We start from the raw sequence: 16,282 nt of genomic DNA, 5'->3' as shown, positions 1-16,282 counted from the left end.
GTGTGTCCTGGTTTTATTATATTATCTTCTATTCTTCGTAGAGAGAATTGAGATATTCTAGTATTGATTACTATGCGTAACATATCCAGGCGAATTAAGGAGTCCATGTTAAAGGTACGTTTATATAACTGTAGTTAAATAGATAAAAAGAAGAATTTAGAAATAATAATTAAATGTTTCTGATATTACGTTTACCTACGATTATGCAATTCCGATATTTTTCTTTTAATAGCGCAATATTTTTTGTTATATTATATGTTTAATCATTTTAAATGAAAAAATTGAAGTAAAATCCATGAGACGTAATACGAGATATTACATATTTATCTTTAATAATAATATATAAATAATAATATATAAAATTTGTATATATTAAAAGTAGAAAGAATTTGATATTATCTACAAATTAAAAATTAATATTTAATTTAAATTTTGCAACATATACATATATAGTTTTTCTAATATATATAAAAATAGTTTCAAAATATAAAAGATATAATGTCATATACATGTATTTTCAGCTACTGTTAATAAATATTGTGAATATTGAAATTTATATAACAATTGTTTTATTACAATTGTTTTATAATAATATTATAATATTGTATTGTATATAACTCTTTAAAATACTTTACTTATCCTTTATTATTCTTGCACTTAAGCTAATAAATGGATAATATTCATACTTGTGCATATTTAATACCCATAACTTACAATAAACGTCTCTAATGTATTGTTTCTGCAATAGAATTAAATAAATTAGTTTTACATTCAAAAATTATTTTTACGTTTAATTTTCATTATATAGAAAATGTTTCTTATCGCTACATCGAAATACAAAAAATTACACAACAGAATAATGAGAAAAGTTCCTCAATAACTCATTAATAAAATATAGATCGAATCTATTAATAAAATATAGACCAATATATACTTTAGTGTATACACATCACCCATTGTGTACACGCACTGTACAACATTTCATTACATTATCTTCTATTATTTGAAAAGAATCGCGACATTCGAACATTAAATCTTACATTTGATGTAATCGAAATAACAATCATATCACATTCTTTAAAGGTATACGCTTGTAATACTATTAGACCAAGAAGCCAATGTACACTGAAAAAACGGCCTAAGTTTTTCTAACGTTATATTATTATGTGTTATAATGCATATACGCAGGCGTTGCGCATTTTTTATCGTTTTTTTGTCATGCTATGATTTTAATGTATAATTTCCATAATTACTTTCCGCAAAATAAAATAAATGAAACACTTTATTGAAGATAATACATTTATGTGAAATTATAACAAAATATAAATATAATCTATTTTTATAATATTTTAAAGTACAGAATATGTGTTAGTTAAATAATTAAGTAAAATTTTAATTTTTTTCATATTTTTTTTGATATATATAAAGCACATATAAATATGAAAAGCTGTGTATGTATACATTTATTTTTAATACTAAAACATTAACAACAGTAATATCTTATTTTCATTATTTCAATAAAATAAGGAAAAGCATTTATTTTGCTTGTTACCTGATTTTTATTATTCTTGCACTCGCACCAATAAATTATAAACAGAATACGATGTTTTGAGCAACTAAAATGTAGAAAAATAATTAAAATAACTATATATTCGTACACATGAATAAATATATTAGACAATTATTATTTTTCACACACACACACACGCACGCACGCACGCACACACACACACAACACACACACAAACAAGTTTATAAATTATTTATATAATATAAAATTATATATGAAAATACTATTATTTTCTTATTCAACAAAACAATTTTTATTATTTGAATATATTGGAACTAGAAACATAAGAATTCATTGAATAATTATTTAAAGAACTGTTTTAACTATATTAATTACATAAAATAAGATAAATTTTTTTACAAATTGTTATTTGGACCGTGAAATTTTAAACATCGATGAGAACAAGCTATTTACGGTCAAGCTGAATATTGAATGCTTCTATAATATTGTAATTTTCGTGTGAGTTTATATACTACATATGTAGATTCCTAAATGTGCGCCGAAATTTTTTCAAACTTACAACGCAAACGAAGGTTTCGGCAGTCTAATTGGCATGGACATTTGCGCGTAAGCGATCCGGGTTCGACTCCCGGCCGAGGTAATATTTTTCGTAATATATTTTAATTATTTACAGATCTTTAGTATGTCATTCATAGACTTTAATATGTCATTCAACGTATTATTAAGATCCAAGATGCAATGAGCATCAAAAATTGTTAATTTAACTCGTGATAGTACTGCTGTAGTTCAATAGTTTGCGTTGTAAGTCTGAAAAAATTTCGGCGCGCATTTAGGGATCTACATACGTAGTATATAAATTCACACGAAAATTATAATAGAAGCATTCAATATCCAGCTTCACCATATAAATGGCTTATTTTCATCGATATATAAAACTTTTTATACTAACCGCCATAAAAGAATCCAAATTTATGGTTAGAACATATATAGTAGAAATTTCGATGGGTATTATTACACGCTTCATAATTAGCAAAAGGCTCTTTTTAATACTATTGTCTAAAATTGGCCACTCAGTTTGAAAGATGCTGCTTGTTAGTTGAAGACTCTGTAGAATAATATGTAAAATATTTTATTTATTGTCTTCTGTAATTTGTTTTATTTAATATACCTTGGATTTGACTTTGTTTCCAAACCAGCAATAAATAAATATTTGTGTCAGCATGCAACATGTATACATAATTAATGGAACATGATTTGCGCTCAAAGTAGAACTGGTTAGTTGATGCAGATTACAGCAAATTACCATTGTACTTGCCATAAACTGAAATCCGACTATTTTTGTAAATTTCAAATTCACTAATTCAGCATATCTACAATAATGTTAATAATGTATATTTCGTCATAAATGAATTTTATTATTACTTATCGTAATATTATAGAAAAATTATGAAATATTTATATGATAAATTAAGTTAAAAAATCAATGTGTTTAATAAGATGGTAGTAAAACTAATGTTTATTTGTGACATTAGGAAAATAATTGCAATGTGTACAATTTTTTAGCGATTACATAATAAAGTGTAAATATTTTTTTCTTAGTGTATAAAATTTTAGATCTATCTTAATTTTCTTTATATATTCTTAAAAAATACAGAGGAAAATATGTAATCTTTCTGTCATCATTTTATTAAAAAATATTAATAAGAGCAATGTTAAATGATAAATAATTTTCTGGCATTAATATGATAACTAACTCTAAAATTCGATTATGATGACGTACGCAGTAGCCCAAAGTAAATTGATTATTTGAAATATTGTTTAGGCGATATTCCAGGATCTCGATCTGACAACATATTTGCATTAAGAAGCCACATAGAAGAGTATCACAAGCGATGTTTACGCTAGCGCAATGGAAATTACTTATCATTTGTTGAGCATACGTTAAATAATAACTTATGTCAGACGAGTAATTGTATGGTACCCATTCTCTAAATGTTAATCTTTTGTGTCTAAAATCTGTCAATAACGACATGAGAATAATGAACGAGCATGTCGATCCGACCAAACTTGTATAACGTAACGTGTTTTTTCTATAAAATTATTGAAGAAATTGTTATATACAAGTTCTAAGATTTGATATGAATTTTAAATAATTGTAGGCATTTATTTTTTAAAATAAATGATATATCTACTACTATTTTTAATATTGTAGTAAACTATAATATAATTTAATTTAATTTCTTTAAATTAACTTATTATCCTCAAATTTGCCTTGAAATTTTTCTCAAATATATATTAAATCTATAATAACTTTGAATATTTTAATTAATTTACAATCTTAAATATAATTTTTAAAACGATTTTTTTTATTATACGTATATACAATATTTATATTATTAAAATAAAAAGGGCCCGTAAAAGAATATTATTACATTAAAAAGGTTAAAAATTATTTAATTAAGATACATATTCACCGTATTATTGTTTCGTATTGTCGCCAAATTTTTATCTCATCCAAATTTAATGGTTTGAATGGCTCTTCAGTAAGACAATTAATTAACGCTGCAATTTTCTCATAATTTAACCACACAATAAACATCTTATAGCATGCAGCAGATGAAGTCATGAGCATATTTAAATTATTAGTGAAGTCGTAAGGATTGTCAACATTTAAAACAATGTCCATAAATTGCGACATTGAGAAAAAATATAACATACTAATTACGTATAACCTGTAAATATTATAAACTGTCTGTTTAAACAGAGATGTCCACGAAAATGGTCGAAAGCATCCAACGATTATAGCGATTGTATGTGTCAATTTCAAAATGTGCATTATTGTTTAATTAAGAAATAAAGAATATATATATATATGTATAATTGTTTGAATATATATCATTTATTGTCTTCAATTGTATTTAAATATATAACGTATGTTGCCAATTCTAATTCTCAAAAAATCTTTGAACAGTATTAATACGTCTTTGAATTTAACTTGTCAGATTTTCTATTATACGATAAGAAGAATCAGGTAATATTATTTCAAAAGAGTACACCGTTAAATGTGTTTTCAATGGTAACAATATTTCTCGTCTGCAATGATATTTCTTTCATTCTGCACATTTAATATCTGTATCTTTATGTAATATAAGTATATAGTCAAATAATACTGTGGTACCAATGTAAAATATCTAGTAGAATTACTTCTATTTGCAATTTTTATTATACAAGACATATATTAATTTCATTTTTACATCTAGATGGAGAATAAACTCGTCATACAATCTCAAGAGGGAAGAATAAATTTCTAAAAGTTTATTAATAAAACATAAAAGCGAATAATCGCCTCATATATAATTTATTAGTATTGCAGATATTTCATTTATTGTCTTCATTTCTAGAAGACGATATACACTGTTCAGTATTGATTGTTATAATATACACGTAATAGAATCAGAAAGCAGTTTAAAGCTATGCCTTATAAGACTATAGTCAAACGTTCAAAAGAAAAATTCGAATAGCTTAACAGCGACCAAGTTTTGATATATTATGTTTTATGCATATGCATACAATTGTACTTTTTTTATAACGGTAATATTTTTTATATCACTATTTGTATTAAAGAAGCATTACAAATTCCTTCATCATATAAGATAAGTCATATTCTATCTTCATATTCTATCATATTTGAATGGTAAAATATATAAATATACTCGTATTATAAGATCTATTTACATTATATTAAAGTAGAAAAAAGTTATGATATAGTCAGACGCTTATATCGAGTACAAGTTTTGGTACATAAAATATACTTAAAAAAAAAACGGTGGTAAATTTACGTATTCATATATGTATTTTTACAATTATAATTATAACAAATAAATATTTAATATTATTATTTCACAATAATCTTCTTATTGTAATTTTGTTACAATTATATATTTATACAATAAATTAAGTTTATACTTTTTTTATTTTTAAAGAAAAGCAGGCGATTTTGGAATATCACAATAATGTGTATAGTTTGGGATGTATATTTGAAGATCGTTAAAATTTCTTCTTCACAGTTAGCTTGAACGTGATAGTGTAACCACTTTTTACATTGGTGTTTATTACATTTTAAAAAACATATCATAAAAATAAAAAGTTCAAGCCATGTTCAAAAAAAGATAATCAAAATTTTAACCTTTTTATCTATTAATAATATATTACTACGAAAAGTAACTGATATATTTTGAAATAAAGGTGCCAGTTTAAAGTGAACATACATAAAGTGTATGTGACTTTCGACCGATTTTTGAATCATCTCCGCCTTCCGCTGCCCCTCTTATCTCACCACCCGTGCGCGGTCCAAATATCGCACGACGATCGCGTCATTTTTGCTTCAACGTTGAATAACTCGGTAAAAGAAAAATTGAACGGAGTTTCATAAAAGGCAAATTAAAGGTAAAGATTCGCTCTTTCGAATAATGTAAATTGCATTTGCGTACAATTTTTAGTCTGCTTTATGGGACTCTGCAAATTTAATAAAAAATTTTGAGAACTGATATATCTTTATTTATGTTTATGTAACTTTATAAAATCTCCGTGAGACCACTTTTTCAAGTAGCGATCTGAAAAGTAGAATTTTCAAGTTGTAAAATGCTTTTTTAAACATCTCGATACGATGATTTTTGACAAAGTTCTATCTTGAAATTTGCATATTTTTATATAGTGAAACAGGTGTTGCGTTAATTTTGTTGCCCAGTGTATTTAAGCCCGGTCGCGGTTCTTTGACATTTGCACCGTCCATTGTAATAAGGTTGAATGTTATTGCAATCGATAGGCAACATTTTCTATTCCAAGACGCAACGTTCTTTAAGACGGTGCCTTATATCCCTTGGAATAATGTAAGGAGTCACCATATGGTGCATATTGTTAAATAATATTTACATCAGTATGTCGACTTCTTGCACTTTTCTGAGGAGTATAGGACCCCGTCTTGGAGAACGCCGTTACGTCGTCTTGAAGTAGGAAATGTTGACGTCAATTGTGATAATAATAAAGGTCTAGCAGCGCCAAGTTTTTTGTACTTTTACTTTTTGAAATAAAGTATATGTTATATATATGGCAAGAAAATATATTCCTTTCACATTATTGACGCAATCTAAAAAGATTTCATTTCATTTTTTGTATACTGTAATAATATATGTAACGGCTTTTTGTGAGGCGAACACGCACACTTGGCGCCCTTTTTTCCTTTTTTTAAAAAGGTAATATTGTTGAGATATCCTATACAATATATATATATTTTTAATAAATATTTTGCATGAAAGAAAAGATTATTTACTTCCCCACTTGTTGGAGTGGGTAACAAATTCACTATTATGGACTCTTGATCTGTATAATCGAACAGACAAAACACATGCGTCCCATTATTCATTACAAATATTGAAAATCTATAATTTATGACATTTATGTATATACTATAGGTTTTCAGTACTTTCAGTGAATAACGAAACGCAACCTTAACACGGCCTAAACTTTTCTAACGTTATATTATTATGTGCTATAATGCATATACGCAGGCATTGTGCATTTTTTATCATTTTTTTGTCTTGCTATGATTTTTATATACAATTCCCATAATTACTTTCCACAAAATAAAATTAATGAAACACTTTATTGAAGATAACATATTTATGTGAAATTGTAACAAAATATAAATATAATCTATTTTTATAATATTAAAGTACAGAATATGTGTTAGTTAAATAATTATGTAAAATTTTAATTTTGTCATATTTCTTTTGATATATAAAAAGCACATGTAAATATGAAAACCTGTGTACGTATACATTTATTTTTAATACTAAAATATTAACAACAGTAATATCTTATTTTCATTATTTCAATCAAATAAATAAGGAAAAGCATTTATTTTGCTTGTTACCTGATTTTTATTATTCTTGCACTCGCACCAATAAATTATAAACGGAATACGATGTTTTGAGCAACTAAAATGTTGAAAAATAATTAAAATGATTATATATTCGTACATATGTATAAATATATTAGATAACTATTACTTTGCACAAATAAGTTTATAAATTATTTATATAAAATTATATATGAAAATACTTTTAAATTTTCTTATTCAATAAAACAATTTTTATTATTTGAATATATTGAAATTAGAAACATAAGAATTCATTGAATAATTATTTAAGGATCCTGAGTACCGGCGACGGCTATGTTGGAATTGTGACGTCGTAGGCGAGAAAAACACATTAATTTTTCTTGCGTCCCATTTTTTAATAAAGGCAATTTGGATAAATTTAAAAGGCGAGATCGCTCAAAAATACTTGTGAAAATTGGCGGAAACTGTCCTTTCCTCCTCTGATAGTCAGTAAATAGTCGTAAAAAGCACGTAAAGTGAGCCTATACTCGGGCAGAATCACACAGTTTAATAGCTGATGAAACGAGTGAAATGTACGCTTTTACGTATAAAATTTCACGATAACTGCAATTTCCGCCAATTTTTTAGGACTTTCACGAGTACGAGGGAAGTCACATTTTCACAAATAAGCAAATATTGACGAAATGGCACGCAAGAAAAATTTTGTCTTCAAAACTGGTCAAAACATCCACGCCTATTAGTTCAGCTTTTTACCATGGCGAGGCGCTATACACACACACAAGCATGTACCCGTGTCTGTGTGCTCCCCTTCTACCCGAAAATGAGCACACGGACATGAGCTTGCACTTGTGTGTATAACCAGTAGCGTACTACCAGTTTTGCTAGCCACCGACTAATTCGGTGTCGCTACCATCAACACGCAGTTCTTGGCTGAGTATTCAGGAGCCTTAAAGAACTGTTCTAACTATATTAACTACATAAAATAAGATAAACTTTTTTACAAATTGTTATTTGGACCGTGAAATTTCAAAGGGATCTACATACGCAGTATATAAAATCAAACGAAAATTATAATTGAAGCATTCAATACCCAGCTTCACCATATATATAAATGGCTTATTTTCATCGATATATAAAATTTTTTATACTAACCGCCATAAAAGAATCCAAATTTATGGTTAGAACATATATAGTTGAAATTTCGATGGGTATTACTACACGCTTCATAATTAGCAAAAGGCTCTTTTTAATACTATTGTCTAAAATTGGCCACTCAGTTTGAAAGATGCTGCTTGTTAGTTGAAGACTCTGTAGAATAATATGTAAAATATTTTATTTATTGTCTTCTGTAATTTGTTTTATTTAATATACCTTGGATTTGACTTTGTTTCCAAACCAGCAATAAATAAATATTTGTGTCAGCATGCAACATGTATACATAATTAATGGAACATGATTTGCGCTCAAAGTAGAACTGGTTAGTTGATACAGATTACTGCAAATTACCATCGTACTTGTCATAAACTGAAATCCGATTATTTTTGTAAATTTCACATTCACTAATTGAGCATATCTGCAATAAAATTTTAGATTTTAGGACGCTATAATATTAATAATAATGTATATTTCGTTATAAATGAATTTTACTTATCGTAATATTGTAGAAAAATTGTGAAATATTTATATGATAAATTAAGTTAAAAAATTAATGTGTATAATAATATATTCTTAAAAAATACGAAGGAAAATATGTAATCTTTGTATCATCATTTTATTAAAAAATATTAATGAGAGCAATGTTAAATGATGAATAATTTTTTGACAGTAATATGATAACTAACTCTAAAATTCGATTATGATGACGTACGCAGTAGCCCAAAGTAAATTGATTATTTGAAATATTGTTTAGGCGATATTCCAGGATCTCGATCTGACAACATATATGCATTAAGAAGCCACATAGAAGAGTATCACAAGCGATATTTACGCAAGCGCAATGGATATCACTTATCATTTGTTGAGCATATGTTAAATAATAACTTATGTCAGACGAGTAATTGTATGGTACCCATTCTCTAAATGTTAATCTTTTGTGTCTAAAATCTGTCAATAATGACATGAGAACCATAAACGAGCATGTCGTTCCAACCAAACTTGTATAACGTAACGTGTTGTTTCTATAAAATTATTGACGAAATTGTTATATACAAGTTCTAAGCTTTGATACGAATTTTAAATAATTGTACGCGTTTATTTTTTAAAATAAATGATATATCTAGTACTATTTTTAATAGTAAACTATAATATAATTTAATTTAATTTCTTTAAATTAATTTATTATCTTCAAATTTGTCTTGAAATTTTTCCTAAATATATATATATATTAAATCTATAATAACTTAAAATTTTTTGAATTAATTTACAATCTTAAATATAATTTTTAAAAAGATTTTTTCTTATTATACGTAATAATATTTATATACAATATTAAAATAAAAAACGCCTGTAAAAAAATAATATTACATTAAAAAGGTTAAAAATTATTTAATTAAGATATATATTTACCGTATTATTGTTTCGTATTGTCGCCAAATTTTTATCTCATCCAAATTTAATGGTTTGAATGGCTCTTCAGTAAGACAATTAATTAACGCTGCAATTTTCTCATAATTTAACCACACAATAAACATCTTATAGCATGCAGCAGATGAAGTCATGAGCGTATTTAAATTATTAGTGAAGTCGTAAGGATTGTCAACATTTAAAACAATGTCCATAAATTGCGACATTGAGAAAAAATATAACATGCTAATTATGTATAATCTGTAAATATTATAAACTGTCTGTTTAAACAGAGATGTCCACGAAAATGGTCGAAAGCATCCAAAGATTATAGCGATTGTAAGTGTCAATTTCAACATCTGCATTATTGTTTAATTAAAAAATAAAGAATATATATATATATATACATATGTATAATTGTATTTGAATGTATAACGTATGTTGCGAATTCTAATTTTCAAAAAAATCTTTGAACAGTATTTACAACAATACGTCTTTGAATTTAACTAGACAGATTTTCTATTATACGATAAGAAGCATCAGGTAATATTATTTCAAAAGAGTACACCGTTAAATGTGTTTTCAATAGTAACAATATTTCTCTTCTGCAATGATATTTCTTTCATTCTGCACATTTAATATCTGTATCTTTATGTAATATAAGTATATTATAGTCCAATAATACTGCGATACCAATGTAAAATAGCTAGTAGAATTACTTCTACTTGCAATTTTTATTATACAAGGGACATATTATTTTTCATTTTTACATCTAGATGGAGAATAAACTCGTCATACAATCTCAAGAGGAAAGAATAAATTTCTAAAAGTTTATTAATAAAACATAAAAGCGAATAATCGCCTTATATATAATGTATTAGTATGCCAGATATTTCATTTATTGTCTTCAATTCTAGAAGACGATATATACTGTTCAGTATTGATTGTTAAAATATACACGTAATAGAATCAGAAAGCAGTTTAAAGCTATACTTTATAAGACTATAGTCAAACGTTCAAAAGAAAAATTCGAATAGCTTAACAGCGACCAAGTTTTGATATTATGTTTTATGCATATGCATACAATTGTGTACTTTTTCTACAACGGTAATACTTTTTATATCACTATTTGTATTAAAAAAGTATTACAAATTCCTTCATCATATAAGATAAGTCATATTCTATCTTCATATTCTATCATATTCAGATGGTAAAATATATAAATATACTCGTATTATAAGATCTATTTACATTATATTAAAGCAGAAAAAATTTATGATATAATCAGACGCTTATATCGAATACAAGTTTTGTATCTTGTATGTCTTTTGGGTGGGGGGGGGAGGGGGGTACATAAAATATACTAAAAACGAAAACGGTGGTAAATATACGTATTCATATATTTTTTACATTTATAACAAATAAACATTTAATATTATTATTTCACAATAATTTTCTTATTGTAACTTTGTTACAATTATATATTGATACAATAAATTAAGTTTACACTTTTTTTTATTTATAAAGAAAAGCAGGCGATTATGGAATATCACAATAATGTGTATAGTTTGAGATGTATATTTGAAGACCGTCAAAATTTCTTCTTCACAGTTAGCTTGAACGTGATAGTGTATAGCCACTTTTCATTGGTGTTTATTACATTATAATAGAAACTGTATTTCAATTTTGCAGATAATGTAGACAGTTTTACAAGTGTATATTGTTACTTAATTTTGAAGATTGCGTTGGTATTAATTTTGTAATTTAACTTGGAGGCCTTAAATGCGGCATCTAAATGATAAATTAAATTAAATTTGGTAACAAAATGTGTTATTAGATGTACATACAAAAGTTATATCGTATATTATTAATAGTATTACTGTTCCATATCTCGCTTTCATTCCATAATCGCAACTTTTCTTTAGTTTCAATTTTTTGTAACTCACGTATATTCTTGAAAAACTTTTACCTATAATTGATACCATTCTATAGTTAACAAACTTTCACCAAAAATAATAACATTACATGAATATTTATTGAGTTATTTTAATAAAACGAAATTGTATTTCAAAATCTTCTTCTACTTTTATATTCTTATTATTCTTGGACTCGTACCAATAGATTATAAACGGAATATGATGTTTTAAGCAACTAAAATGATGAAAACAATGTAAACAATTTATAAAAATGGTTATATTTATTTGCCAGCGCGATTATTTACATATAAAAATTTACAAAATTTTATAAGTACTACATTTATTTTATTAGAAATTATTTCTATTATGTAAATTAAATGTAACGAAACAAACAATAGTATAGTTTTATTCGATATCTTTTTACTATCAATTATTTTAAGATTATCGCATTAAAATAAATATTTTTACACTAACCGCTACGAAGGAATCCAAATTGATAGTCAGAATATGTACAGTAGAAATTTCAATAGGTATCATTGCACGCTTCATAATTAGTAAGATGTCTTTTTTAACACTATTTTCTACAACTGACCAATCCATTTGAAAAATACTGTCTGTTAAATGCAAACTCTACAGAAGAAAATGTTTAATATATTATTTATAATCTTTAATAATATGTTTCATTGTAAAGATACCTTTAATTTGACTACGTTTCCAAACCAACAATAAACAAAAATTTGTATTAGCGTGGCACATGTGTACATTACTAGCGCAAAATGATCTGCGTTCAAAGTTGACTTAGTCAGCTGATACAAATTAGAACATGTTACCATTGTACTTGCCATAAACTGGAATCCAATTATTTGTGTGAATCTTGTGTTCACCATCTGCGCAAATCTGCAATCAAGTTTATTTTCAGCGTTACAAACAATTTATTGCTTATAAGAACAAAGTCAAAATTATTCAGTAAAGGAGCATAAACGCCAAATATACATGTGTATATAATATATAAATTATCAATCATAAGTAACTTAATTACATATTGAGAATAACGTACTAGCACCGGTATACAATTTGGAAATATAAGATGACCTAATATAAGATCGAAACGTTTATATCATATATGAGACATTCCATTATAAATCGAACACTTTTCAGACGACTATTTTTTAAATCGCTTGAAACTTTTTTTACGTGTTCTAGGCATGAAAAAAGTGGACCCGTGTCTCGGGAATTTTTTTTTTTTTTTTTTCGAAGATATCGGGATTTTAATTTTTGACGTGATGCGTTTTATGGCTTCATTCAAACCTTCATATCTCCGGTAAATTTTGTCAAAATGGAACGAATTTTTTTTCATTTTGAAGCTGAAAACGTCAGCTTTCTAATGCTTATTTTTTCAATTAGTGAATTTGCAAAAATAGCGGTGTAAATAACAAATTAATGTTTTAAAATGAATTTTGACATTGATGAACCAGGTTTGGTAAGTTGAAAAAAATTCCATTGAATTCCTCGTCAAATTTCCTAAAAAAAACATATTTTTCCAGAATGGTATCTTTATGGGCACTATTAGAAAAAAATTAATTCTTCCGCGGCGCGCGCACCTCCACGGCGCGCGGACTCCCGCAGGGACCGTCCGTCAGCCGGCGCGCTAGGTAATGTGCGTATGTATATAACATGCTCAATAATATATATATATTCCCGATATATTTATAGATTTTAAATCAGTTTTACGTAATCGATTATTATTTAAAGAATATGTCTATATTTTTTATAATACAATGTTACTGAAGTCAGTATTATTTTCATTTCCTTAGGTACATGTATGCACGCAGATTTTTTAAGAAAGGTGTAGATGATAGGAGTACAAATTATTATTTAGAATATTTGTAATGCAAAAATGTTTATTTCATTATTTTTACAATCAAATAATTAACTATGAAGCAATAATATACTTAAGTTATTGTAAGTAATTCACTTTGGTTAGAATGTCAAATCGCGCGTCAGTGATTTCAATTTGTCCCTTTGCCGCCGCAAAAAAGGCTTGCTGCCCGAGCAAGTCTTCAGAGACCCAGTAACCCTATTCAGACACCCAAAGAATTGTTTGATTGGGCTAAGCAGGCATTACCAAATGTCCATTGCGAGTTTTTTACGAACGAGCAGTATGAAAGCAACGAAAACAAATTAACTTCGCGTTTTCAACTGGCAAAAACCGTAAAAAAAAAAAAAAATTTGAAATCACTGACGCGCGATTTGACATTCTAACCAAAGTGAATTACTTACAATAACTTAAGTATATTATTGCTTCATAGTTAATTATTTGATTGTAAAAATAATGAAATAAACATTTTTGCATTACAAATATTCTAAATAATAATTTGTACTCCTATCATCTACACCTTTCTTAAAAAATCTGCGTGCATACATGTACCTAAGGAAATGAAAATAATACTGACTTCAGTAACATTGTATTATAAAAAATATAGACATATTCTTTAAATAATAATCGATTACGTAAAACTGATTTAAAATCTATAAATATATCGGGAATATATATATATTATTGAGCATGTTATATACATACGCACATTACCTAGCGCGCCGGCTGACGGACGGTCCCTGCGGGAGTCCGCGCGCCGTGGAGGTGCGCGCGCCGCGGAAGAATTAATTTTTTTCTAATAGTGCCCATAAAGATACCATTCTGGAAAAATATGTTTTTTTTAGGAAATTTGACGAGGAATTCAATGGAATTTTTTTCAACTTACCAAACCTGGTTCATCAATGTCAAAATTCATTTTAAAACATTAATTTGTTATTTACACCGCTATTTTTGCAAATTCACTAATTGAAAAAATAAGCATTAGAAAGCTGACGTTTTCAGCTTCAAAATGAAAAAAAATTCGTTCCATTTCGACAAAATTTACCGGAGATATGAAGGTTTGAATGAAGCCATAAAACGCATCACGTCAAAAATTAAAATCCCGATATCTTCGGAAAAAAAAAAAAAAAAAATTCCCGAGACACGGGTCCACTTTTTTCATGCCTAGAACACGTAAAAAAAGTTTCAAGCGATTTAAAAAATAGTCGTCTGAAAAGTGTTCGATTTATAATGGAATGTCTCATATATATATTTACAATGAAATTATTTAATACACACTTAAACGTACATCCCGCTGATTGGCTTTTATACTCCTTTATTTTGAATCATTATTTTTAGACTATTGTGATATTGATATTCCAATTAGTTAATAAAACCTTGATCACTATAATTAATTTTTTTAAATTGATTGTAGTAATAGGAAAAATTATGAAAAATTATAAAATATACAAAATAAACTAAAAGAGATATTAATAAAATATAGTAAAAATATTTATAATAAATACGATAACATAAATGTCTAAAATCGGTAATACGTATAATAAGTTCTTTACCGTATCAAGTGATACGTGTAAAAAATTTATAATTTATTTACTTATTTTAGAATGACATAAGAAAATTAATTTTTTTTTAATAAATAAAAACAAAAATACAAAAAATATATGTAATAATTTTATCACAATTTTGATCAAATAACTAACGCATAAAAGTAATATTGAATTAAATAAATATTTAGCTTTCCACCGTTCATATATGTGTGTTTGACAAACTAACTCAAAAATCCGGTTGTGGTGGTGTATGCAATAGTCCAGACTAAATTGATTGCACACATTTTTTTTTAGACGATATTCCAAGATCTCGATCTGACAACATATGTGCATTAAAAACCCGCACAGGAGAGTATCGCAAGCAACATTTACAGAAGCACCGTGGAACGTGCTTAATAGTTGCTGACCGTACGTAAGACAAAATTTTATATAAGACGAATAATCATACGGTATCCATCCTCTATATGTTAACCTCCTATGTCTGAAGTTAGTGAGCAATGACATCAAACTCATAAATGTCCATGCTGTCGCAATCATAATCGTGTAGCGCAAAGTATTGTTTCTAGAAAGCGACTGAAGAGATTGTTACATCTATGTTATTTTTAATACACATCTATATGAAGTGTTTAGAATGACTTCATATTCATTCTTTATCACGAAATATTAATTATTTTGTAATAGTAATATTGGTAATTAGGCTTTATTTTAGTACATAATTAATTAAGATATATTTTTCGTTATTAAACTATTCATAAATATAAATGTTTATTTTTAATATCTTAAATTTTAATTTAAAAAATAAATTAAATTCTACATAGATATGATCTAACATAAAATTTTTTTAAATATTACATATTTAATATTAAATAAAAAAATATTTAGATTAATATATTTGATAAAAGCTTAAAATTTATCCTTAAAATATATTTACCGTATTATTTTATCATATTG

At 26.6% G+C, this 16,282-nt stretch overlaps 2 protein-coding genes across 2 annotated transcripts in view; both read right to left on the bottom strand.

Annotated features, from left to right (window-relative positions):
* Window positions 1-1,562: 1,562 nt before the first annotated feature.
* Window positions 1,563-4,229, bottom strand: LOC108780226 (odorant receptor 49b-like). Its single transcript, XM_018547862.1, has 4 exons — window positions 4,006-4,229; window positions 2,700-2,901; window positions 2,481-2,636; window positions 1,563-1,616 (listed from the first exon to the last, which is right to left on the bottom strand). The coding sequence occupies exons 1-4, from the start codon at window positions 4,227-4,229 to the stop codon at window positions 1,563-1,565; spliced, it is 636 nt and encodes a 211-aa protein (XP_018403364.1).
* Window positions 4,230-7,473: 3,244 nt separating this feature from the next.
* The window catches only part of LOC108780242 (uncharacterized), a 17,477-nt gene continuing 8,668 nt past the window's right edge, over window positions 7,474-16,282 (bottom strand). The window contains 8 exon segments of the mRNA XM_018547877.1: window positions 7,474-7,527; window positions 8,583-8,738; window positions 8,802-9,003; window positions 9,272-9,607; window positions 9,996-10,201; window positions 12,371-12,538; window positions 12,604-12,805; window positions 15,558-15,893. Coding sequence (XP_018403379.1) covers window positions 7,474-7,527; window positions 8,583-8,738; window positions 8,802-9,003; window positions 9,272-9,607; window positions 9,996-10,201; window positions 12,371-12,538; window positions 12,604-12,805; window positions 15,558-15,893 — 1,660 coding nt within the window.

The sequence above is a fragment of the Cyphomyrmex costatus genome, unplaced genomic scaffold (assembly GCF_001594065.2).
Source record: "Cyphomyrmex costatus isolate MS0001 unplaced genomic scaffold, Ccosl1.0 scaffold69, whole genome shotgun sequence".
Lineage (NCBI taxonomy): Eukaryota > Metazoa > Arthropoda > Insecta > Hymenoptera > Formicidae > Cyphomyrmex > Cyphomyrmex costatus.
Note: the sequence above shows the minus strand (reverse complement) of the source record. Positions and strands in the feature narration are given on the sequence as shown.